The sequence below is a fragment of the Lepus europaeus genome, chromosome 5 (genome assembly GCF_033115175.1).
Source record: "Lepus europaeus isolate LE1 chromosome 5, mLepTim1.pri, whole genome shotgun sequence".
Classification (NCBI taxonomy): domain Eukaryota; kingdom Metazoa; phylum Chordata; class Mammalia; order Lagomorpha; family Leporidae; genus Lepus; species Lepus europaeus.
The window spans coordinates 119,578,870-119,606,249 of NC_084831.1; the positions used below are offsets into that span (position 1 = coordinate 119,578,870).

The 27,380-nt window shown below is 46.0% G+C and overlaps 1 protein-coding gene across 4 annotated transcripts in view; it reads right to left on the minus strand.

The window, feature by feature from the left end:
• The window catches only part of GATAD2B (GATA zinc finger domain containing 2B), a 104,454-nt gene that overhangs the window by 19,110 nt on the left and 57,964 nt on the right, over nt 1-27,380 (minus strand). For 3 of the 4 annotated variants that reach the window (XM_062192294.1, XM_062192296.1, XM_062192293.1), the window contains one exon: nt 3,467-3,802. In XM_062192294.1, coding sequence (XP_062048278.1) covers nt 3,467-3,801 — 335 coding nt within the window. In that variant the 5' untranslated portion in view covers nt 3,802. Of the gene's footprint in view, nt 1-3,466; nt 3,803-10,327; nt 10,443-27,380 lie in introns of all 4 variants that reach the window. The other variant, XM_062192295.1, reaches the window with a different exon arrangement.

Below are 27,380 nucleotides of genomic sequence, written 5' to 3' on the forward strand. Positions count from 1 at the left end.
CTCCCCCACCCCGCAACTAGCTGCAAGGGCTGGAGCTGGGAGGATCCAAAGCCAGGAGCCAGAATCCTCCCCTGGTCTCCCCCGTGGGTACAGGGGCCCAAGCAGCCAGGACTCGAACCAGTGCCTACATGGGATGCTGGTGATGCAGGTAGATGTCAATCCACCATGCCACAGCACCAGTCCTTTTACCTATCTTTTAATCCTATTAAAAAAACCATGGGGGCCGGCGACACGGCTCAATAGGCTAATCCTCCACCTGCAGTGCCGGCACACGGGGTTTTAGTCCCGGTCGGGGCACCGGATTCTGTCCCAGTTGCTCCTCTTCCTGTCCAGCTCTCTGCTGTGGCCCGGGAGTGCAGTGGAGGATGGCCCAAGTGCTTGGGCCCTGAACCCGCATGGGAGACCGCAGTGGCCACTGGGGGTTGAACCAACAGCAAAGGAAGGAAGACCTTTCTCTCTGTCTCTCTCACTGTCCACTCTGCCTGTGAAAAAAGAAGAAAGGCAGGAAGGCAGGCAGGCAGAAAGAGAGAGAGAGAGAGAGAGAAAGAAAGAGAGAAAAGAAAGAGATGAAGAAAGAAAGAGAAATAAACAAAGAGAAAGAAAGAAAGAAAGGAAGAAAGAAAGGAAGGGAGAAAGGAAGGAAGGGAGAAAAGAAGGGAGAAAGGAAGCAAGAAAGGGAGAAAGGGAGGGAGGGAGGGAGGAAGGGAGGAAGGAAGGAACCATGGTTTTCCTTCCTGGGATTCTATATTTTGTTCATTTCTCTTTTTTAAAATATTTTATTATTCCGTAATTTTTTTTCTTTATTTGAACGGCAAAGTGACAGAGACAGAGAGACAGAGAAATGGAGGAAGAGGGTAGGAAGAAAAAAGAGAAGAGAGATCTTCCACCTACAGGTCACATTCCCCAATGCTGGCAACAGCCAAGGGCTGGGCCAGGATGAGGCCAGCGGCCTGGAACTCTATCTGGGTCTCCTACAGGGTGGTGGGGGTCCACATACTTGGACCATCTTCTGCTGTTTTCCCAGAAGCAGAACAGTTGGCACTTGAACCAGTGCCCATATGAAATTTCAGCATTGCAGGCACTGCCTTAACTGGAAACTGCTCCACAATGCTGGCCTCCATCTGGATATTCTTAAAACTAGGGCTAGTGGGGGCCAGTGCTGTGGCGTAGTGGGCAAAGTCACCAGCCAGCATTCCATATGGGCGCAGGTTCAATTCCCAGCTGCTCTGCTTCCAATCCAGCTCCCTCATATTACTGGAAAGCAGTGGAGGATGGCTCCTGCATCACATAGGAGACTCAGAAGAAGCTCCTGGCTCCTAGGTTCAGAGCAGCCCAGGTCTGGCCACTGCAGCTTTTTGGAGTGAACCAGTATATGAAGATCTCACACACATTCTCGTTCTCTCTCTGTAACTCCGCCTTTCAAATAAACTAGGGTTAGTGGGGATGACATTGTGGAGGATGCTGCGGCACAGTGGGTTAAGCCATTGCCTATGATGCTGGAATCCCATATGGGCACTGGTTTCTGATCCAGCTCCCTGCAAATGTGCCTGGGAAGGCATTGGGAGATGGCCCAAGTACCTGGGGCCCTGCAACCCAGGTGGGATACCTGGATAAAGTTCCTGGTTCCTGTCTCCTGGCTTCAGCTTAGCCAGCCCTGGCCTTGGCAACCATTTGGGGTATAAACCAGCATAGAGAGGATCTCTTTCTCTGTCTTTCCCAATCTTTCTCTGTAACTTGCCTTTCAAATAAATCTTAAACAAAAACCACTACCAAAAACAAAAAACCTGGGTTGATTCAATGCCCAGCCTGATTTGGTCTTCAGCCTATTCCATGTACTTCCGTACAGTGTGTTGTGTGCTCCATAGATTCAAGTTACTCAATTTTGATAGACACAAGAAAAAAAGTGAAGACATGTTCTGTGTGTACATGTGTGAAAGAGAAAATGAATGAGTTTAAGTCATAAATAAATGTTTATATATCTGTGGGGGTTGAGGGAAGTGGAATAGATAAGGCAAGAATGTAAAGACTTAACACATAAAACTAATTCCCTTAGAAACAAGAAAAGCCAGGCCCATCCTTTTTGATGTAGCAAAAACTGGGACTCCACAATAAACAGATCATAAAACTCCTGGAATGAGCTAAAGACAAGACTTACCCTCCACCCCTCACCTCAAAAGCATGGCTTTAAAATCAGTGTGAAGGTATATATTAATTTATTACTTAAAAAGAGACTTTTAGCTTGAAAGAGTTACAGAGAAAGAATCAGACAGACACAGAGAGAGAAAGAACCCACTCATCGGTTCACACCCCAGATGGCTATAACAGTCAGTGCTCGGCCAGGCTGAAGCCAGGAGCCAGGAGCTTCATCCTGGTCTCCCATGTGGGAAGCAGAGACCCCAAACACTTGGGCTGTCTTCCACTCCTTTCCCCAAGCCATTAGCAGGGAGCTGGAATTGAAGTTGAGCAGCTGGGACACAAACTGGTGCCCAGATCAGATGCTGGCACTGCAGGAGGCAGCTTCATCCAGCTCATATATTAATTTACTTCCAATGGTCATCCAGGAATGACCATTTTATCTTAAAAAAAAAAAAAAAAAAAACAGACTTATTTTATTCATTTCAAAGACAGAGAGAAAGAGGTCTTCCATCTGCTGGTTCACTCCCCAGATGGCCACAACAGTTGGAGCTGAGCTTATCCAAAGCCAGGAGTCAGGAGCTTCTTTCTTCCACATGGGTACAGAGGCACAAGGACTTGGGTCATCTTCTACTGCTTTCCCAGGCATATTAGCAGGGAGCTGGATCGGAAGTGGAGCAGCTGGGATTTGAACTGGCACCCATATGGGATGCCAGTGCTGCAGGCTGGGGCTTTAACCCACTGTGCCACAGCACAGGCCCCTGACCATTTTATCTTAAGGTTAGGAACTGTGATTCTCAAGGCAGGCATTTGGTGCAGTGGCTTAAGCCAACGCTTGGGACACCTGCATCAATCACACTAGAGTGCTTGGCTCAAGTCCTGGCTCCTCAGCTTCCAATCTAGTTTCTTGCTAATGTGCACCCTGGGAGACAGCCCATGTTGGCTTCAAATGCTTGGGTCCCTGCCACCCATGTGGGAAACCCAGACTGAGTTCCTTCTCCTGGCTTTAGCCTAGCACAGACCTGGCTGTTGTGGGAATTTGGGGAGTGAACCAGTGGATGGAAGAACTCTTTCTCTGTGTCTCTTCTTTTCTATCACTCTGCCTTTTAAATAAAATGGAAAAAAATCCTATAACTCTTTGTATACTACATTATTTTGAAGCATCAAGTTTCATTTAGAAGTAAGAGGAATTCACAGTCAAGTCAGACACAGAGAAATCTTCTAAGAAGCTTTAGAATGAAAAACACTCTCCTCTCATTGGAATTCATTCCATTTCCACAGGCTTACTTTGTGAGATAACTCTAACCCCAGAGGCAACTGAACTGAGCCATACCTCCGTCGAGCACTCATATCCACAGGCTCATCGTTGATGTTTTCTTTCCCTGGCCTCCCAGCAGTCCTGCTGTCTCCATGAGGCCTGAGATTCCCATTGAGTTTCTCTTCATAGCCCTTGACACCACTGCTATCCTGTTTGGTGGGTAACTCATGTGGCACTTCAAGATTTGCCAAATCCTTCCTTTTGAGCAGTGCCAACATTTTTAGACGTTCCATGGCCTCATGCCCTTCCATTTTGAGTCTCTTTGCCAGGACATCATCTCGTTCATCTGCTGGGTCCAAGCTCCGCTTCAACAGATTCAAACGAAGAGCATCTTCTGTCATTCTATCCATCCTACAGCAAAAAAATGAAATGAAATCAGAATGAAATCTCTTAAGTAGTCCACAAGAAAAGAGAATTAGGTGGTAAAGTTATTAAGAATCATAAAATTGTTGGGGCCAATGCTGTGGTGCAGTGCGTTAAACCCCTGGCCAGAAGTGCTAGCATCCCATATGGATGCTGGTTTGAGTCCCAGCTACTCCTCTTACAATCCAGCTCTCTGCTATGGCCTGGGATAGCAGCAGAAGACAGCCCAAGTCCTTGGGCCCCTGCACCTACGTGGGAGACCCGGAAGAAGCTCCTGGCTCCTGGCTTAGGATCACCGCAGCTCTGCCTGCTGAGGCCATCTGGGGAGTGAACCAGCGGATGGAAGAATCTCTCTCTGCCTTTCCTTCTCTCTCTGTGTAACTCTTTCAAATAAATAAATAAATCTTAAAAAAAAAAAAAAAGTGAAATGAGTTAACCTACTACCCTATAATCATCTTAGAACATCTATATTAAGGGAAGTTTCTCCATTCAACTTCAGTACAGAAAGTAAATTCCAAATACTTTCCAGTCATTAAGGTCCTTACTGTGAAAGATATGTCTCCCAAGGATATCTTTGATTGGCCTATCTTACAAGTGTAGAATATGAAAAAGGTGAACTAGACAAAAATATATCTAACAAAAAAACAATCTGGATATTGCAAGGTTCAGAGAGGCCTACTGTTATCTGCCCTCATTTGGATACAGATACAGACTCAAAATCTTAAAAGACACTTGGCTTTTCCTAATGAAGGAATGTGCTTAGCCTGATAGTACTATCTTCTCTACTCATGCAGCAAAAATTATTAAAGGCAAGCTAATCATCACCTTCCATTCTAACTTTGATTTTTTTAATACTAACAAAATATAAGTTTATGGAATTTTCTCCAACACTATTCCTCCTAGGAAATTAGCAATAATGAACTAGAAAGAAAAATTTTTATGAATAGAAACAGTTTCAAGTTACTACTTATTCTTACCATGTCCAATATTTAACAAGCTATTTTACAATCCCAAGTCTCAATGTCATCTGTAAAAATGGGATGTTTACAAATGCTCAATACTTTTATAAATTCTATTTATTTATTTATTGGAAAGACAGTTACACAGACAGAGAAAAAGAGAGAGATTTTTCATGTTAGTTCACTCCCCAACTGGCTGCAAAGGCCACAGCTGAGCTGATCCAAGACCAGGAGCCAGGAGCTTTTTCCGGGTCTCCCACAAGGGTACAGAAGCCCAAGCACTTACGCCATCCTCTGCTGCTTTCCCAGGCCATTAGCAGGGAGCTGGATTGGACTTGGAGCAGCCAGGACTCAAACTGACACCCATATGGAATGCCAATGTTGCAGGCGGCAGCTTAACCTGCCACACCACAGAACTGGCCCCAAATGTTCATTAAAATTTACTTCTTATACTTAGGACTGTGAGTCCCATTCCTAAGGCGTGAGACTAGGTATAGTAATCTGCAGGGGGACAGCACTGTGCTGCAGCTGGTAGAGCCACAGCCTGCAATGCTGGCATCCCATGTGGACTCCGGTTCCTTTCCCGACTGCTCCACTGGCTCCTGACATTGGCCTGGCCCATCCCTGGCCGTTGTGGCCATTTGGTGAGTGAACCAGCAGAAAGAGGACCTCTCTTCTGTGTTTCTCTCTCTAATCTTTCAATTAAATAAATGAAGTTTAAAAAAGAAAATAAAGAATATGTAGACTTAATATGGTAACATTAATTGGTATTCTTACAACTCTGTAACTTTCAAACAAATAAACTAATATTTACAAAAGAAGAAATAAAGCTGTCATTAATATTGATGTACAAGTTTTTGAAGAAACATACATGAGTTCATTTACGTGGGATTAAGGCCCAACAGTGCAAATTTTCAGTCACATTAGTGTTTAGTTTTATATAAAACTTCCAGGCTGATTTCCAGAGTAGCTATACCATCATATATTCCAAGAAGCAATGGATGAGAAATATAGTTTCTTCATTCTCACCAGCACTTGGTGGTATCATTATTTTTTATTGAAACCATTCTGATAAGTGTATATAATATTTCATCATGGTTTTGATTTGCATTTCTCAAATGACCAATGATTTTTTTATGTGTTTAACTGTCATCTGCATATCCTTTCTTTGGGTGAGACTTTTTTTTTATTAGACAGGTAGAGTTACACAGTGAGAGAGACAGACAGAGAGAAAGGTCTTCCGTTGGTTCACTCCCCAAATGGCCACTACAGTCAGCACTGTACCAGTTCGAAGCCAGGAGCCAGATGCTTCTTCCTGGTCTCCCATGCGGGTGCAGGGGACCAAGCACTTGAGCCATCTTCCACTGCCTACCAGGGCCAGAGCAGAGAGCGGGACTGGAAGAGGAGCAACTGAGACTAGAACCCGGCACCCATATGGGATGCCGATGCCGCAGGCAGAGGATTAGCCAAGTGAGCCACGGTGCCGGCCCTGGGTGAGACTTCTGTTCTTTTACTTCCTTTCTAAATGAATTGTTTGCTGGATGTTTTTAACTGTTGAGTTTTGAGAGTTCTTTATATATTCTATATATTAGTCCTTTCTCATAAGTGGGCTCCACATTTTTTTCTTAAATATTTTATTGTTTATTTGAGAAGAGAGGTTGATTGATTTCCCATCTACTGGCTTACTCCTCATCCTGCAACAGATGGTGCTGAGCAAGGCAGAGCCAGGCTGAAGCCAGGAGAAAGGGACTCAATTCAGGTCTTCCCCTTGGTAAGAACCTAAGTATTTGAGCTATCATCTGCTGACTCCCAAGGTGGTTTCACAAAGATGGAATCAAGAGCAGAGCTGGGGGGCTGGCGCTGCGGCGTAGCGGGGTTAAAGCCCTGGCCTGAAGCGCCAGCATCCCATACAGGCGCCGCCGGTTCTAGTCCTGGTCGCTCCTCTTCCGATCTAGCTCTCTGCTACGGCCTGGGAAAGCAGTGGAGGATGGCCTACAACCTTGGGCCCTGCACCCACCTGGGAGACCAGGGAGAAGCTCCTGGCTCCTGGTTTTGGATTGGCACAGCTCCAGCCATTGTGGCCATCTGTGGAGTGAACCAGTGGATGGAAGATCTCTCTGTGTCTACCTCTTTCTGTAACTCTTTCAAATAAATAAAATAAATCTTAAAAAAAGCAGAGTTGGAACTTGAACTCAAGCAATCTGAAATGGCATGCAGGCATCTCAAGCAGTAGCTTAACTACTGTGCCAAATGCTTGCCCTCTAACTTATTTTCAATGAAATGAAATATTACAGATACAGCCAAAATATCCAGTGTAAATTCACTCTCAAACCCATTCTTTAGTCTTCCTGTTCAAGAAAACATTAGATTTGTTGCTACTACTTTCATGAATATTTTTGTAAATTTATTGTCTATATATGCATTTATAAATGATACCTAGTATAGTGTATAAACATAGCTATTTACTAAGAGACTCCTTTATTTTTAAATTTGAGAGGCAGACACAGAGACAGAGGGAGTTTCCATCTGCTGGTTCACTTCCCAAATGCCCACAATGGCTGGGGCAGACTGGGGCCATAGTCAGGATCTAGGAATGCAATCCAGGTCTCCCATATGGGTGGCAGGAAGGAATCCAATTATCTGACCCATCAATACTGCCTTACAGGCTCTGTATCAAGGAAACTGGCATCAGGACCTAGAGGCAGGACTTAACGCCCAGGCACTCCAATATTAGATGCGAGTGTTTCAAGTAGTGTCTTAACCAATGTGCCAAATAACAGCCCCTCAATTTTTTATATTTAAAAATTATTCAAGTAAATGCATAAAACTCTAGTTAATTTGTTTTAACTTCTGTGTAAACTTCACAGCAGAAATATGCAGTCAGTAATTCATTATCCAGTTCAATATTTAGGCATCAATTTACTGACGTTAAAACCAGTATTTCAGGGCTGGTGCTGTGGAGCAGCAGGTTAAGCTGTTGTTTATAACGGTTTGAGTCTCAGCTACTCCACGCTTCTGATCCAGCTCCCTATTAATGTACCTGGGAAGTCAGCAGAAGATGGCCCCAAGTACTTGGGCTCCTGCCACCCATGTGGGAGACAGGATGGAGTTCCTGGTTCCTTTCTTCAGCCTAGCCCAAATCTGGCTAAAGCAGTCATCTGGAGAGTGAACCAGCTAGAGAGAGACAGAGAAAGAAACCTTCTATGCACTGGTTTACTCCTCAGATGGCCACAGCAGCCAGTGCTGGGTTGGGCTAAAGCCAGGAACCAGGAACTTTTTCTAGGTCTCCCACATGAGCAGCAGAGACCCAAACACTTGGGCCATCAGCAAGGAGCTGGGATGGAAGTGGAGCAGCCAGGACACCAACCAGTGCCCTTATACAATGCCAGCATTGTATAGTGGGTGGCACTTAACCCACTATACCACAACACCACCCCCACCCCACCCCCACTCACTGCCTCTACTTCTGATCCAGCTTCTTGCTAATGTGCACTCTGAAGGCAGCAGATGATAGAAAGATAGTCAAATACTTGGGTCCCTGCCTCAAACAGGAGGCCAGGATAGTTTCTGGCTCCTGACCTCACCCAGGTCCAATCCTAGCTATTGCAGGCATTTGGGAATGAATCAGCATATGAAAGATTTCTCTTACCCTGCTTCACCTTTAAAAAAAAGAAAAAGGTTAAGACTCAAAAAAGATCAGGGGCCAGTGCAGTGGCATATATGGGCACTGGTTCAAGTCCTAGCTGCTCTACTTCTGATTCAGCTCTCTGCAATAGCCTGGGAAAGCAGAAGATGGTCCTTGGGCCCCTGCACTTGCATGGGAAGACCTGGAGGAAGCTCCTGGCTCCTGGATTCAGATTGGTGCAGCTCTGGCAGTTGCAGTGACCTGGGGAATGAACCAGAGGATGGAAGACCTCTCTTTCTCTCTCTCTGCCTCTCCTTCCCTCTCTGTGTAACTCTTTCAAATAAATAAATAAATAAAATCTTAAAAAAAAAATCAAACTGTTGACAAGCACATTAATAATCACAGAACAAACCTCAGGAAAATTTACAGGAATAAAAAAAATTCAATACCCCAAAATAGAAAATTGATAATGTCTGGAATCTGGTCAAAGATTACCAGGCCACTGTGGCATAGCGGGTAAGGCCACCACCTGCAATGCCAGCATCCCATATAGGTGCTGGTTTGAGTCCCGACTGCTCCACTTCCCATCCAGCTCTCTGCTATGGCCTGGGAAAACAGTGGAGGATGGCCTAAGTCCTTGGGGCCCTGCACCCACATGGGAAGACATGGAGGAAGCTCTGGCTCTGGACTACGACCTACTAGGGAGTGAACCAGCGGATGGAAGACCTTGTTCTCTCTCTCTCTCTCTCTCTGCCTCTCCTTCTCTCTGTGCAACTCTATCAAATAAATAAATAAATCTTAAAAAAAAAAATTACCAGTCATACAAAAGGGCAGGAAAGTACAATTTGTGATGAGAAGAATGATCAATAAATAGAAATCCACCTACCCAGAATGAATTATTTTATAATTTAAAAAGGACTTTAAAAAAGAGATGTGATAATTATAGTCCATGTATCCAAATAGTGGAGAATAAAGATGTACAAAATGACTTGAAGTCAAACTTCTAGTTACAAAAAGTAATGCTTGAAAAGAAAACTATACTATATATATATATATATATGTGTGTGTGTGTGTGTGTGTATGTATATACACACACAGTACACATGATCTGTAGAATGGAATTTACCATCCAGAAATAGACCCTAAATATTTGTAGTCAGTTGATTTCCAAGGAGAATGCCAAGACAATTCAATGAGGGAAAAAACAATTTTTTCAAAAAATAATTATAAGATAATGGTTATCCAGATGCAAAAGAATGAAGTCAGACTCTTATCTCACACTATATACAAGGGTACTTCAGAATGTTTATGGAAGATGGAACTACCATAAAGATAAATTAGTCTTTGACAGAAAAAGTTAAAACCATGCATGTGTATAAAAAATAAAAATGAATATTAATATAGAGGTTAAAGCTAAAAAATATAAGAAAAAATTCAAAATTCATGTAACCTTGGATAGCTAGTTTCTTAGATATATAATGGTCTTCAAAAAGTTTATAAAAAATGCTTATTTTTTGCACCAAAATAAACATTTTAAAAACATTTATGAGGCCAGCATTGTGGCACAGCATATAAAGCCTCCACCTGTGATGCCAGCATCCCATATGGGTGCTGGTTCGAGTCCCAGCTGCTTTACTTCTGATCCAGCTCCCTGCTAATGTGCCTGGGAAAACAGAGGAAGACAGCCCAAATCCTTGGGCCCCTGCCACTCACGAAGGAGAACCAGTGGAAGTTCATGGTTCCTGGTTTCAGACTGGCCCAGCTCCAAGTGTTGTGGCCATTTACAGAGTTAATCAGCAGATGGAAAATCTCTGTCTCTGTCTGTCTCTCTGCAAAACTGCCTTTTAAATAAACAAATATTTTTTAAAAAGTCACTTTATATATTTAAGAGACAGAGACAGAGAGCTCCTATCCTATTGGTTTACTTACCAAATGCCTTCAATAGTCAGGGCTGGTCAGGCCAGAAGCCAGGAATTCAATCGAGGTCTCCCATGTGGGTGGCAAGAACTCAATTATCTGAGTCATCACCACTGCCTCCCAGGGTCTGCATTAACAAGAAACTTGAGTCATGAGCTGGAGCGCAAACTGAACTCAGGCATTCCCATGTGGGATGCAGATGTCTTAACCACTAGGCTAAATACCTGTCCCAAGCTTATCTTTTAGTTCCATTTTCCACAAACTTTTTGAAATACTCTTGTAATATAAAAAAATATAAGCAAAAGAAAAAAGTAGGCAAACTGGACCTCATCAAAACTAAAAACTTTTGGCCGGTGCCATGGCTCAACAGGCTAATCCTCCACCTAGCGGCGCCAGCACGCCGGGTTCTAATCCCGGTCGGGGCGCCGGATTCTGTCCCGGTTGCCCCTCTTCCAGGCCAGCTCTCTGCTATGGCCCAGGAGTGCAGTGGAGGATGGTCCAAGTGCTTGGGCCCTGCACCCCATGGGAGACCAGGATAAGTACCTGGCTCCTGCCTTGGGATCAGCGCGGTGTGCCGGCCGCAGCACGGCGGCCGCGGCGGCCATTGGAGGGTGAACCAACGACAAAAAGGAAGACCTTTCTCTCTGTCTCTCTCTCTCCACTCTGCCTGTCAAAAATAAAATTAAAAAACAAACAAACAAACAAACAAACAAAAAAACAAAATTAAAACTTTTGTGGTAGGTGTTTGGCAAATTGGTTAAGAAATCCCTTGGGGCCAGCATTCTGATGCTGGAATCCTACATCAGAGAGCCAGTTGAGCCCAGCTGCTCAGTTTCCAGTTCAGTCCCCTGTTAATGTGCCTAGGAAGGAAGTGGAAGATGGATCAAGTACTTGGAACCCTGACACTCACGTGGGAAATCTAGATGGAGGGTCCAGGTTCCTGTTTTCGGTCCTATACATGGAAGACCCAGGTGGAGTTCCAGGGCTCCTGGCTTTGGCCAGACAAATCATTATTAAACCTAGGCTAATCGTCAGAGAAACACAAATCAAAAACACTGAGATATCATCTCAACACAGTAAGTCTGGTTACTATCAAAAAGATGAAAGATAACCAGTGTTAGTGAAGATGCGGAGAAAAAGGAACCCTTTTGCACACTGTTGGTGTGATAATAAATAAGTGCAACCATTGTGGAAAACAGTATGGAAGTTCCTCTAAAAACTAAAAATTGAACTACCCTATGATCCAGCAATCCCACTTCTGAGTACACACCCATGGGAAATGAAACCCATCTGTTGAAGAAACATCTACACTGCCTTATTGGCCAGAAAACGCAAACATTGTCTATCCACTGCATTTTTTTTTTTTTAAGAATTATTTATTTTATTTAAAAGTCAGAGTTGGGGCGGGGGGGAGGAGGTCAGTCTTTCATTCGCTGGTTCACTCCCCAACTGGCCACAATGGCTGGAGCTGTGCCAATCTGAAGGCAGGAGCCAGGAGCCTCTTCCGGGTCTCCCACGCCAGTGCAGGGACCCAAGGACTTGGGCCATCTTCTACTGCTTTCCCAGTCCATAGCAGAGAGCTGGATCAGAAGTGGAGCAGCCAGGACTTGTACCAGCGTCCACATAGGATACTGGCACCACAGGCGGTAGCTTTACCCATTGCACCACAGCGCCGGCCCCCTATCCACTGCAATTTAAAATAAAGATTTGTTTATTTATTTGAATGTCAATGTTTCAGAGAGAGATCTTCCATCTGCTGTATCACTACCTAGTTGGCCACAATGGCCATGGCTAGACCAGGCCAAAGCCAGGAGCTTCTTCTGGGTCTCCTACATGGGTGCTCATGAACTTGGGCCATCATCTGCTGTTCTTCTAGGCCATTAGCAGGAAGCTGGATCAGAAGTGGAGCAACAGAGACTCTAAATGGTGCCCATATGGGATGCTGGTGTTGCAGGAGGTGGTTTAACCCTTTACACTACAGCGCTGACCCTTAAGAGATTATTCTTAAAAGCATGGTCAGCAAAGTCTTGTTTGAAAAGCTTAACAAATGAATCTATATCTAAATTAAGAGAGTAAGTAAACTGTGCATATAGCTGACAGAGAATGTAATGAGGGAATAGCAAGGATGTTGCTTGAGAGACCATAGTACTTATCTGCAAGAAACAGTAAAAATGTGAAGATGACATGCCCACATCTAAGTGAAGGAGTGGGAGAAAATGTGGCAAGAGAGGTACAATCCAGGGGCCAAAGGACCTATGGTTTTCTGCCACAAGTTAACAGACTATATACGTTGAAAAAAAGGCCACCTGCCTTTCAAATAAAATAATTATTAAGAAAAGAGAAAGAGAAAAAGAAAGGCCAATAGAAATGCTGATATGCTGGATATGAAACATAAGAGAAATAGTTAAGGATGACTATAGGATTTTCATCTCTCTAAATGCATGAGTGATGTCTTTTACTAAAATGGCCATGTTTAGAGTGAAAACTGTAAAGTTCAGTTTGAAATGTTAAGTTTGAAATACTTATTAGATGGGGCCAGCATTGTGGTCCAGCGGGTTAAGCCACCTCCTGCAACACAGCCATTCCATAAGGGCACCTTTCAAGTCTTGGCTCTTCCACTTCTGACCTAATTCCCTGCTAATGTACCTGGGAAAGCAGCAGAAAACAGCCGAAATCTTGGGTCCCTGCACTCGTGTGGGAGACCCAGAAGAGGCTCCTGGCTCCTGATTTCAGATTGGCCACTGTGGCCATTTGGGGAGTGAACCAGCAGATGGAAGACCTTTCTCTAACTTTATAACTAACTCTCATATGAATAAACAAAATCTTTAAAAAATTACATCAGGGCCAGCCCAGTGGCATAGCAGGTAAGGCCATTGCATGCAGTGCCGGCATCCCATACGGGCACTGGTTTGAGTCCCGATGTTCCACTTCCTATCCAGCTCCCTGCTATGGCCTGGAAAGGCAGCAAAAGATGGCCCAAGTCCTTGGGCCCCTGCACCCATGTGGGAGACCCGGAGGAGGCTTCTGGCTCCTGGCTTCAGATCGGCACAGCAGCAGCCATTGCAGCCATCTAGGGAGTGGGCCAGTAGATGGAAGACCCTGGCTCGCTCTCTTTCTCTCTCTTTGCCTCTCTGTAACTTTCAAATAAATATATATATACATACATACATATATATATATATCTATATATATATATCTATGAAACCTTCTTTGTTCCTTCAGGCAATTTTCCCTTCGTGCTGTAAAAACATCCTTGAACTTCCTAGCACTTGTCTCATTACTGAATTACTTTTTTTTTTTTTTTGACAGGCAGAGTGGATAGTGAGAGAGAGAGAGAGACAGAGAGAAAGGTCTTCCTTTTCCGTTGGTTCACCCTCTAATGGCCGCTGCGGCCAGCGCACTGCAGCCAGCCCACTGCGCTGATCCAAAACCAGTAGCCAGGTGCTTCTCCTGGTCTCCCATGCGGGTGCAAGGCCCAAGCACTTGGGCCATCCTCCACTGCACTCCTGGGCCACAGCAAAGAGCTGTACTGGAAGAGGGGCAACCGGGACAGAATCCGGTGCCCCAACCAGGACAAGAACCTGGTGTGCCAGTGCTGCAGGCGGAGGATTAGCCTGTTGAGCCACGGCGCTGGCCTGAATTACTTTTCTATCTCTCTTCAAAAATTCTGAGTTCCCAGAGGTCAGAAACCAAATGTAGTTTTATATAGGTGTTCATTTTCTTCTCTTTGCATCTAACCTGTATGTAACACATACTCAAAAATGTTTTCGGTGAGTAAATTTCTGGATTCAAAGAGCTGTCCGTTGCAAGCATACTCTGAGAAGAGAAGCTAGGCAGAGGATAGAAAGTGTAGAGTTGGCTAGGAGTCAGTTAGGAAAATAACTTGCTCCACAATTAATAGAAAAGGACCAGGGTACCAGAAACTTCAATTCAAAAGGATGTCTGCTTCCAAAATGCTTTTAAGCTATTAAAAAAAATGTAACATTTATCTTCAAAAAATTCTTGTTTTAGGAGCAGGCATATTAGTTACCAGTTAGGATGCCTGCATCCCATACTGAAGCATCTTTAGTTTGATAACCAGCTCCAGCTTCTTTACTCCAGCTTCCTGCTAATACACACCCTAGGAAGCAGCAGGTGATTGAGGGATTGGGTTCCTGCTAGCCATCAAGGTGATATGGATCGAATCCCTGGTTCCTGGCTTCAGGCCTGGTCCAATACTGGTCACTGTGGTCATCTGGGGGAATAAACTAGCAGATGGAAGCTCTCTTTCTCTCTCAAATACACTTTTTTAAGATTTATTTATTTATTTGAAAGGCAGAGTTAGAGACAGAAAGGTCTTCCATTCGCTGGTTCACTCCCCAGATGGCCGCAAAGGCTGGAGCTAGATCAATCCAAAGCTAGGAGCCTGGAGCTTCTTCCAGGTCTTCCACGTGGGTGCAGAGGCCCAAGGACCTAGACCATCTTTGACTGCTCTCACAGGCCATAAGCAGAGAGCTGGATTGGGAGAGAAACAGCTGAGACGTCAACCAGCGCCTACATGGGATGTTCTGCGCTTAAAGCAGCAGCTTTATCTGCTGCCGGCAGTGTTAGCATCCCATAAGGCGCTGGTTCGATTCCCAGCTGCTCTTTTTCTGATCTAGTTCTCTGATATGGTCGGGGAAAGCAGCAGAGATGGCCCACGTCCTTGGACCTCTGCACCCGCATAGGAGACCTGGAAGAAGCTCCTGGCTTCAGATCAGCCCAGCTTCAGCTGTTGCAGCCATCTGGGGAGTGAACCAGCAGATGCAAAACCTGTCTCTCTCTGAGTCTGCCTCTCTGTAACTCTGCCTTTCAAATAAATAAGTAAATCTTTTAAGAAAAATTCTTATTTCAGAGGCCCTGTTGCGGTACAGTAGGTTAAGCCATTGCCTGTGATGTTGGCATGCCATGTGAGCATCAGTTCAAGTCCCGGCTGCTTCACTTCCAATCCAGCTCCATAAGTCATCTGGGAAAGCAATGGAGGATGGCCCAAGTACTTGGGCCCCAGCTACCCACATGGGAGACCCAGATGAAGATCCAGGTTCCTGGCTTCAGCCTGGCCCAGCCCCCAGCTGCTGCAGCCATTTAGGGAACAAATAAGTCGAAGGGAGATGTCTCTCTGTAATTCTTATTTATTTATTTTGACAGGCAGAGTGGATAGTGAGATAGTGAGATAGTGAGAGAGAGAGAGAGAGACAGAGAGACAGAGAGAAAGGTCTTCCTTTTTGCCGTTGGTTCACCCTCCAATGGCCGCTGCAGCCGGTGCATCTCGCTGATCTGAAGCCAGGAGCCAGGTGCTTCTCCTGGTCTCCCATGCGGGTGCAGGGCCCAAACACTTGGGCCATCCTCCACTGCACTCCCGGGCCATAGCAGAGAGCTGGCCTGGAAGAGGGGCAACTGGGATAGAATCTGGCGCCCCAACCGGGACTAGAACCCGGTGTGCCGGCGCCGCAAGGCGGAGGATTAGCCTGTTAAGCCACAGCACCGGCCTATTTATTTTCTGAAATTAATAAGTAAATCTTAAAAAAAAAAAAATTTCTTAGAGAAGCACCACCAAGTTTTATATACACACACACATACACACATACATATTTAAAGATTTATTTATTTGAGAGGCAGAGTTAGAGAGAGGGACAGAGACAAAGGACTTCCATCCACTGTTTACTCCTCAAATGGCTGCAATGGCTAGAGCTGGGCTGATCCAAAGCCAGGAGCCAGGAGCTTCTTCCAGGTCTCCCATGTGGGAGGAGAGACCCAAGCACTTGGGCTGTCTTCCATTGCTTTCCCAGGCTATCAACAGGGAGCTGGAGTTCAAGGAGAATAGCCAGGAGGCAAATCAGCACCTTTATGGGATGTTGGTGCTGGAGACAGAGGCTTAACCTACTATGCCACAGTGCCGGCTCTACAAAGTTTTATATTTTTCAAATATAAGCACATGGAGGCAGGTATTTGGTATAGCTTTTGGTATATATTTGGTATTTGGTATATATTTGGTATAATTAAGATGGTGCATATGATGCTAGCATCTCATATCAGAGTATCTAGGTTCAAGTTCTGGTTCTGCTCCCCATTCCAGCTTCCTGCTAATGTATCCTGGAGGCAACAGGTGATGGCTCAAGATGGCCACCCACATGGGAGACCTAATTGAGTTCTGGGCTCCTAGGTTTAGCCTGGCCCAGACCTACCTGTTGTATCCATATGGGGAGAACCAGTGGACAGAAGTTCGCTCTGCTTCTCTTCTTTCTCCATTGCTCTGCCTTTCAAATAGGTAAATCTTAAAAATAAATAAATAAATAGGCCGGCACCATGGCTTAACAGGCTAATCCTCTGCCTTGCGGCGCCGGCACACCAGGTTCTAGTCCCGGTTAGGGCGCCGGATTCTGTCCCGGTTGCCCCTCTTCCAGGCCAGCTCTCTGCTATGGCCTGGGAAGGCAGCGGAGGATGGCCCAGGTGCTTGGGCCCTGCACCCCATGGGAGACCAGGAGAAGCACCTGGCTCCTGCCTTCGGATCAGCCATGATGCGCTGGCTGCAGCGGCCATTGGAGGGTGAACCAATGGCAAAAAGGAAGACCTTTCTCTCTGTCTCTCTATCTCCTCTGCCTGTCAAAAAAAAAAAAAAATATATATATATATATAATAAATAAATAAATAAATAAATAAAATTTAAAAATCCTTACAGCAGGCAAAACAGCTCCTTAGTTGGCTTCTCTTTGCTGCTTCAATTTTTCATACAAAACAAACAAGCCTTCTTTCAAGCTGTTATCCCAATCTTCTATAGTCAACTGACCCTCGATTTTACCTTTGCTGTACCCTATCAGAAGTTGTCCCTCATTAGGAACTGACTCAGTGATAGGAATTCATTTGAAGAAATCACGTCAGAATGCCTGACATACTTCTCAGCTGCCTCCTTAGATAACTATGTCATATTTGGCAAACCATACAAATTACTAGATCTCACTTCCCTTAGGAGTTTAATGATAATAAATGTAAATAATACAAAGAAATTGCTTCTTTATAAAATGCTCAATGAGGGTCAGAGTTATTACTATTTGAACAAAAAAGTCTCACTTCTGTATTTGCGTATCTCACCCTCCTAAAACCTTCCCTTGCCACACTATGTAAATCCAATTCTTAATCTGATGGATTCTAAGATTCATTCTACCAGTGCCTTAAAAGAAAAAACAAAAAACTTATTTTTCTTGTTTGGAAGGCAGAGAGAGAGAGAGAGATGGGAAGAGGAGATCTTCCATCTCCTAATTGACTCCCCATATATCCACAACAGCCAAACCTAGGTGCCAGAAACTCCATCTAGGTCAACCATTTGAGTGGCAGGGGCCCAAATACTTGGGACCATTTTCTGCTGCCTTCCCAGCTACATTAACAGGGAGCTGGATAGGAAGCAGAGTAGCCAGGACTCAAACCTGCACTCCAATATGGGATGCCGGCATCACAAGGGGCAGCTTAACCTGCAGAGTCACACCACTAGCCCCTTACCAATGGGGATTGATGATCCTGTTACTCACTGCCCTTTGAAACTCTCCTCTTCTTCCATGAAAATTAAAATACTGGCTATATCAGGTCTCTCTCTCTCTCTCTCTCTCTCTTTTTTTTTTTTTTTTTTTTTTTTTTGACAGGCAGAGTGGAGAGAGAGAGAGATACAGAGAGACAGAGAGAAAGGTCTTCCTTTGCCGTTGGTTCATCCTCCAATGGCCGCTGCGGCCGGCGCATCACGCTGATCCGAAGCCAGGAGCCAGGTGCTTCTCCTGGTCTCCCATGCGGGTGCAGGGCCCAAGCACCTGGGCCATCCTCCACTGCACTCCCCGGCCACAGCAGAGAGCTGGCCTGGAAGAGGGGCAACCGGGATAGAATCTGGCGCCCCAACCGGGACTAGAACCCGGTGTGCCGGCGCCGCAAGGCGGAGGATTAGCCTGTTGAGCCATGGCGCCGGCCTATCAGGTCTCTCTTATTGATAGGTAAGATAAATGCTTGAAAATAGAAAAAAAGAACTAAAAATGGGGGCAGGCATGGTAGCGTAGCAGGCTAAGCCAACTGTGATGCTGGCATCCCATATGGGTGCTGGTTCAAGTTCTAGCTGCTCGAGCTCCCGTTAATGCATCTGGGAAGGAATAGACAGTCTAAGTATTTGAACTCCTGCACCCACATGGAAGACTCAGAAGAAACTTCTGGCTCCTACCTTTGGCCTGACCCAGTCCTGGCTGTTGTGGCCACGTGGGGAGTGAACCAGTGGATGGAAGATCTCTAACTCTGCCTTTCAAATAAATAAATAAGAAATCTTAAAAAGAGAAAGAACTAAAAAAGATGGACAAACTCCTTCATGTTCTTTTTCCTTCCCATTTGTCTGCAACCAGTTCCACCCTTGCGAAGAAGGAAAATGCCCTGGAATGTGCTCTTCCTATACTAGTGGCATCAACGTTTCTGGTATCTTGGATATTCCAAATCTCAAACTCTACCTCAGACCGCAGGGATCAGAAACTGAGGATGAGAATGAGGAATCATGGCTTAACAAACTCTCCAGGTGACTCTGATACAAAATAAACTTTGAGAATCATTGTCCTAGGGATTAGCAGTAAAATCAGTGTGAAATAACCTGAATCTCTGAATTACCTACCACCCGGAACAACCCAATTTGGAACCACTAACCTTGGGCAATTACAAAGGAAATTTTTTCTTGTTTGAACCACTGCATTTTGGGGTCTTTGTTGCAGCTACTAGACATACTCTAGTGGCACTTAAATTGTTTTGGTCTCAGTACCCTTTTGGGAGAAAGCTCTTAACAATCAAAGACCTTATGGCCGGTGCTGTGGCCCAGCGGGTTAACGTCCTAGCCTGAAGCACCAGCATTCCATGTGGACGCCGGTTCAAGATTCGGCTGCTCCACTTCTGATCCAGCTCTCTGCTATGGACTGGGAAAGCAACAGAAGATGGCCTAAGTCCTTGGACTCCTGCACCCACATGGGAGACCGGGAGGAGGCTCCTGGCTCCTGGCTTCGGATTGGTGCAGCTCCAGCTGTTGCGGCCAATTGGGGAGTAAACCAGCAGATGGAAGACCTCCCTCCCTCTCTTCCCTCTGTGTAACTCTTTCAAATAAATGAATAAAATATTAAAAAAAAAAAAATCAAAGACCTCCAGGTGGATTTTTGACATTGGGCTTAAGATATGTCTGGTTAAGAGTCCTCCTGGCTCTGCTCCTGATTCTAGCTTTCTGCTAATGAGGCAGCAGGTGATGGCTCAAGTACATGGGTCTCTGCCATCCACATGGTGGACCCAGACTAAACTCCTGGTTCCTGGCTTCAGGCTGGTTTGACCCTGGGTGTTATGGGCATCTGAGGGAGTGAATTGGTGGATGGATGCTATCTGATTCTGTCTCCCTTTCAGAAAAATTTTTAAAATCAAGGATCGGCCAGCGCTGTGGCTTAACAGGCTAATCCTCCGCCTTGCGGCGCCGGCACGCTGGGTTCTAATCCCGGTCGGGGCGCCAGATTCTATCCCGGTTGCCCCTCTTCCAGGCCAGCTCTCTGCTGTGGCCCGGGAAGGCAGTGGAGGATGGCCCAAGTCCTTGGGCCCTGCACCCGCATGGGAGACCAGGAGAAGCACCTGGCTCTTGCCTTCGGATCAGCGAGATGCGCCGGCTGCAGCAGCCATTGGAGGGTGAACCAACGGCAAAAAGGAAGACCTTTCTCTCTGTTTTTCTCTCTCACTATCCACTCTGCCTGTCAAAAAAAAAAAAAAAAAAAAAAAAAAAATCAAGGACCACAGCTGGCGCCGCAGCTCACTTAGCTAATCCTCTGCCTGCGGCACCAGCACCCCGGGTTCTAGTTCCGGTTGGGGCGTCAGATTCTGTCCCGTTGCTCCTTTTCCAGTCCAGCTCTCTGCTGTGGCCTGGGAAGGTAGTGGAGGATAGCCCAAGTGCTTGGGCCCTGCACCCGCCTGGGAGACCAGGAGGAAGCTCCTGGCTTCGTATCGGCGCAGTGTGCCAGCCACAGCGACCATTTGGGGAGTGAACCAACGGAAGGAAGACCTTTCTCTCTCTCTCACTAACTCGGCCTGTCCAAAAAAAAAAAAAAAAAAAAAAAAATCAAGGACCTCAGATATTTTGCTTGTGGCTATAGCTAAAACAGTCACCATATGAGGTTATTTTTTAAAAGATTTATTTATTTATTTGAAAGTCAGAATTACACAGAGAGGAGAGGCAGAGAGGGAGAGGTCTTCCATCTGCTGGTTCACTCCCCAGTTGGCCGCAACAGCCAGAGCTGCGCCGATCTGAAGCCAGAAGCTAGAAGCTTCTTCCAGGTCTCCCACGCGGGTGCAGGGGTCCAAGAACTTGGGCCACCTTCTTCTGCCTTCCCAGGCCATAGCAGAGAGCTGGATCAGAAGTGCAGCAGCCACATCTTGAACCAGGGCCCATATGGGATGCCGATGCTTCAGGCCAGGGCTTTAACCCACTGCACCACAGCACCAACCCCGATCATATGAGGTTATTTTAAAAAGTTCACGGAGCTTGGGCTGGTGTGGGTTAAGCTGCCACTTGGTTAGAATTCTGGCTACCCCAGTTCTGATCCAGCTTCCTGCTGGCTTGGGAAGGTAATAAAAATGGCCCAATACTTGTGCCCCTGCCATCGTGAGACCCACATGGCGTGTCTGCCTTCAGCTGGGCCCAGACCTGGATACTGCAGCCATCTGAGGAGTGAACCAGTGGCTGGAAGATTTCTCTCTCTGCCTTTCAAATAAATAAATCTTTTGGGGGCTGGTGCTGTGGAGTAGCGGGTAAAGCTACCGCCTGCAGTGCCGGCATCCCATATGGGCGCCAATTCGAGTCCCAGCTGCTCCACTTCTGATCCAGCTCTCTGCTATGTCCTGGGAAAGCAGAAGATGGCCCAAGTCCTTGGGCCCCTGTACCCACGTGGGAGACCTCAAGGAGGCTCCTGGCTTTGAATCAGCCCAGCTCCAGCCATTGCGGCCATCTGGGGAGTGAACCAGCAACTGGAAGACCTCTCTGCCTCTGCCTCTCTGTAACTCCGCCTTTCAAATAAATAAATAAATCTTTAAAAATGTTTTAAACTATTAAAATGAATAATTATTTTCCAAAAAAGGAACAATTTAGTGAGAATTGTGGCTTTATTTCACATTTTACAAGTCTCTTTAGTGACTGGCTTAATAGAAGACAGTTGGATTCTCATCGCTGCCTCTGCATTCAGTCTGCTACGATACGTGGTTTTGGTTAAAGTATATGCGAAAAAAACTGGTTTCACAGATACACAGTTAGAAAGGAGGAGTACTTTAAAATTTAGACAAAGCTTTTAGTGAAATTTTTTACAACCTTTTAAGCTTTAACACAATTTATGACTCACAGAAAAGTTCCAAATATCCACCGCAAGTTAACATATACAATTATTAAAACCAGAGAACAGGCCGGTGCCGCGACTCAATAGGCTAATCCTCCACCTTGCGGCACTGGCACACGGGTTCCAGTCCCGGTCGGGGCGCCGGATTCTGTCCCGGTTGCCCTTCTTCCAGGCCAGCTCTCTGCTATGGCCCGGGAAGGCAGTGGAGGATGGCCCAAGTTCTTGGGCCCTGCACCCGCATGGGAGACCAGGAGAAGCACCTGGCTCCTGGCTTCGGATCAGCGCAGCGCGCTGGCCGCAGCAGCCATTGGAGGGTGAACCAACGGCAAAAGGAAGACCTTTCTGTCTGTCTCTCTCACTGTCCACTCTGCCTGTCAAAAAAAAAAAAAAAAAAATACACAGCAGAAAACAAATAGTGTTGGTATAATACCATTCTCATCAGCTTTCCTACTAACATCCTTTCAGATTATATCCTGCAATCCCTAATTATTTAGCTATCCTGTCTCTTAGATTCTCTCTCAATCTGTGACAAGAGTCTTTTTTTACCTTGACCCTTTGGGAGAATATTGGCCAATTCTTTTGTAAAATGTCCCTCAATATTGGTACGTCTTTTTCTCCTAATTAGATTAAGGGTGCATTTTTTTTTTTTTGGGGGGGGGGGAGAATATCACGGAAGTAATGCTGTGAACTTTTCACTGTATCATATCAGGAGGTACACGACTCCAATACAAAAACACCCTGAGTTATGACAGTGTGACTTAACAATTTTTTTAAAAAAGATGTATTTGAAAGGCAGAGTGACAGAAAGAGAGGGAGAGAGAAAGAGATATTTCAGGCCGGTGCCGTGACTCAACAGGCTAATCCTCCGCCTAGCGGCGCCGGCATACCGGGTTCTAGTCCCGGTCGGGGCGCCGGATTCTGTCCTGGTTGCCCCTCTTCCAGGCCAGCTCTCTGCTGTGGCCCGGGAGTGCAGTGGAGGATGGCCCAGGTGCTTGGGCCCTGCACCCGCATGGGAGACCAGGAGAAACACCTGGCTCCTGCCTTGGGATCAGCGCGGTGCGCCGGCCACAGTGCACCAGCCGCGGCGGCCATTGGAAGGTGAACCAACGGCAAAGGAAGACCTTTCTCTCTCTTTCTATCCACTCTGCCTGTCAAAAAAAAAAAGAGAGAGAGAGAGATTTCATTCACTGCTTCACTCCCCAGATGGTTGCAACAGCCAGGGCTGGGCCAGGCCAAAGCCGGGAACCTGGAACTCCATCTGCATCTCCCATGTGAGTAGCAGTGATCTCCAAGCACTTGTGTCATCTTCTGCTGGTTTCCCATATGTATTAGCAGGGAGCTGAATTAGAAGCAAAGCATGAGGACAGTGCTGTGGCGCAGTGGGTTAATGCCCTAGCCTGAAGAGCCGGCATAACATGTGGGCTCCAGTTCGAGGCCCGGCTGATCCTCTTGCTATCCAGCTCTCTGCTATGGCCTACGAAAACAGTAGAATATGGCCCAAACCCTTGGGCTCTCGCACCTACATGGGAAGCCCAGAGGAAGCTCCTGGCTCCTGGCTTTGGATTGGCACGGCTCCAGCCCTTGTGGCCATTTGGGGAGTGAACCATCGAATGGAGGACCTCTCTATTTCTCTGCCTCTCCTCCTCTGTGTAACTCTTTCAAATAAATAAATAAAAATCTTAAAAAAAAAAAAAAAGGCAAAGCAGCTGGGATTCAAACCAGCAGTCTGATAGGGAATGACACAAGCAGTGGTTTAATCACTGTGCTACAATGTTGGCCCAACTTAAAGTTTTTTGACTTCATGATGCAAAAGCAGAATGTATTCAGTAGAATCTGTACTTTGAAGTTTGAAATTTTTTTGAAAGGCAGAGGTAGAGAGAAAGATCCTCCATCCACTGGTTCACTCCCCAAATGGCCTCAATGGCAAGAGCTGGGATGATCCAAAGTCAAGAGCTTATTCTGGGTCTCTCACGTGGTTACAGGAGACAAGGACTTAGGTCATCCTCTGCTGTTTCCCCAGGTGCATTAGCAGGGAGCTGGATCTCTAGTGGAGCACTGGGACTCCAACCAACACCCAAAAGGGGTGCCAGCACTACAGGAGGCTTAACCCACTATGCCACAGAACTGGCCCCAAACTTTGAAATTTTGTTGGACTACCAACATGCAATATATTCTCCTGTTACATTAGCAGTCACAGTCCTCAGTCACCTGCACAATCAAAATGGTAACTATCCAGTACAGGGCAGGAGCTGTGGCATAGCGGGTAAAGCTGCAACTGGTAGTGTCAGCATCCCATGAGTGCTGGTTCGAGGTCCAGCTGCACCACTTCTGATTCAGCTTTTGCTATACCAAGTGCTTTGGACCTTGCACCAGCCTGGGTCAGAAGAAGCTCTTGGCCGGCGCCGTGGCTTAACAGGCTAATCCTCCGCCTTGCGGCGCCGGCACACCGGGTTCTAGTCCCGGTTGGGGTGCCGGATTCTATCCCGGTTGCCCCTCTTCCAGCCCAGCTCTCTGCTATGGCCCGGGAAGGCAGTGGAGGATGGCCCAAGTCCTTGGGCCCTGCACCCGCATGGGAGACCAGGAGAAGCACCTGGCTCCTGGCTTCGGATCAGCACAATGCGCTGGCTGCAGCGGCCATTGGAGGGTGAACCAACGGCAAAAAGGAAGACCTTTCTCTCTGTCTCTCTCTCTCACTATCCACTCTGCCTGTCAAAAAAAAAAAAAAAAAAAAAAAGAAGAAGAAGCTCTTGGCTTTGGATCGGCCCAGCTCCAGCCACTGCAGCCATTTGGAGTTCACCAGCAGATGGAGGATCTGTTTCTGTCCACCTCTGCCGCACCATAACTCTGCCTTTCAAATAAACAAATAAATCTTTTTAAAAATTCCAGTACAATACCGTGTACTGTGTTGTTAAACTATGACATTTAGCAGATTAGGTGTATAAAATGCAATTTTGACTGCTGACACTGTCAGTTTATGATGGATTTATCAGGACACAATCCCACTGTAAGTCAAAGGGAGATATGCTGTATGATTGGAGATGTTAACCTTGATCATTTGTTTAAGGTGGTGTCTACCAGGTTTCACCACTGAAATACTGTTAGGAAGAGAGATTAGAAATTATGCAAATACCCATCTTTATCAAACTTCTGCCCACTAATTTTAGCATCCACAGACCCTTTTGTGATTTTGTTTTTAAAATTTATTTATTGGGGAACAGTGCAGTAGCAGAGCGGGTTGATGTCCCAGCCTGCAAAACAGGCATCCCATATGGGCATCAGTTCAAGTCTTGGCAGCTCCACTTTGATCCAGCTCCCTGCTAATGTGCCTGGGAAAGCAGCTGAGGAAGGCCCAACTCTTTGGGCCCTGGCACCCACGTGGGAGACCCAGAGGAGGCTCCTGGCTTTGGATTGGCCCAGCTCCGGCTGTTGTGGCCATTTGGGGAGCAAAACAGTGAATGGAAGACCTCTAGTTCTGTACCTCTCTCTAACTTTTTCAAATAAAAATAAATCTTTTTCAAAAAAAGATTTTTTATTTAAAAGGCAGAGTATTATAGAGAATACAGAGAGATCTTCCATGAGCTGGTTCCCTCCCCAAACGGCTGCAATGACTGGGATCAGAATGACCTTGGAACTCTATCTGGGTCTCCCACATGCGTGCTGGACATCCAAGTATTTGGGCCATTTTCTGCTGCTTTCCCAGTTATGTCAGCATGAAAATGGAGTAGCCAAGACTTGAATCAGTGTTCATTTGAGATGCCTGCATTGCAGGAGGCAGCTTAACCTGCTGTACCGCAGTCCTGATTCCCATAGACAGTTCTTTCCTACAACAATTAATACTGTAGTATCTGCCTTTTTCATCATTCCTATATTAATTTAAATGTCATGCTAAGAAACTGCTGTCCAGTACATTTACTTATTCAAATATTTATTTGCAGTATTCTGGATATTCATTTTATTCCGTGGGTTGTAATAATTATTATTTATTTTGTTATTCAGATTGTCCCATTTCTGGTAACTGGAAGCTCCTTCAAGTTGGCTCCCCATTGTTATTTTAGCATTTCATTAGTTTCTGGTACCACACGATACTCCAGGAACACCTTATTTTTCCTCTGCCTACTCATTTCTCTGAGGAGCTCTGGTTCCTTTTATTGGAGAATGGTTAGCAATCAACATGTGAGGGCTGGTGCTGCGGTGCAGTGGGTTAAGTGCAGCCTGCAATGCCAGCATCCCCCATGAGTGCTGGTTCAATTCCCGGCTGTTCCACTTGTGATCTAGCTCCCTCTAAAGGCCTGGAAAAAGCATTAGAAGATGGCCCAACTGTTTGGGCCCCTGCACCCACGTGGGAGACTTGGAAGAAGCTCCTGCTCCTGGTTTCTGCCTGGCCCAGCCCTGGCCATTGCAGGCATTTGGGAAGTGAACCAACAGATGGAAGCCCTCTCTCTCTCTCTCTCTCTCTCTCTCTCTCTCTCTCTCTCTCTCTCCCTCCCTCCCTCCCTCCCTCCCTCCCTCCCTCCCCTCTGTAACTCTGCTTTTCAAATAAAATAAATAAGCCTTAAAAAAAAAAATTTCAAGGGGCCTGCGCCATGGGCTAAGCGCCTCCGCCTGCAGCAATGGCATACCATATGGATGCCAGTTTGTATCCTGGCTGTTCCTCTTCTGATCAAGCTCTCTGCTATAGCCTGGGAAAGCAGTAAAAGATGGCACAAGTCCTTGGGCCCCTGCACACACTTAGGAGACCCAGAAGAAGCTCCTGGCTTCTGGCTTTGGATAGGTCCACCTCCAGCCATTGTGGCCATTTGTGGAGTGCACCAGCGATGGAAGTCCTTTCTCTCTGTCTCTCTCCTCTCTCTTTCTGTAACTCTACCTCTCAAGTAAATAAAATTTAAAAAAATCAAGATACAGTGTTGGATATGCTTATTGATACAGTGGTGTCATTATTTCCAGGTCCTCTCAAAATAAAGAAAAAAAGGGAGCCAGTGCTGTGGTATGGTAGGTTAAGCATCCCACATGGGCACTAGTTCAAATCCCGGCTGCTCCACTTCAAATCCAGCTCTCTGCTGATGGCCTGGGAAAGCACTAGAAGATGGCCCAAGTCCTTGGGCCCTTGCACCCACGTGGGAGACCCAGAGGAAGCTCCTGGCTCCTGGCTTCAGATCAGCTCAGCTCCGGCCACTGCAGCCACTTGGGGAGTGAACCAGCAGATGGAAGATCTCACTTTCCATCTCTCCCTCTCTGTGCCTCTCAAGTAAATAAACAGGAAAAAAAAATTCTATATCCATTTGTATGTGCATATATGCGTATATATAGTCATGTGTTGCTTAATAATAGGAAATGAGAGGGCATAATAGATGATTTCATGGTCATAAAGGGTAACTATAACACTAATATGGTTATAAGAGCATAGCAATATACCACTATGTATGTGCTACAGGACTACATGTGTACACATATATTTTTAAGTGACAAATCTGAGCAGAAAGATAGAAACACAAAGAAAATCAGCGCACATGAGCTCACATCTGCTGGTTTACTACTCAAATGCCCACATTGGCCAGTACTGGGCCAGGCCAAGAGCTAGGAGCAAGGAACTCAATTCAGGCTTCCCATGTTGCTGGCAGTTACCCAATCACCTCAGCCATCACCTGCTACTTCCAAGATGTCCATTAGCAGGAAGCTAGAATCAG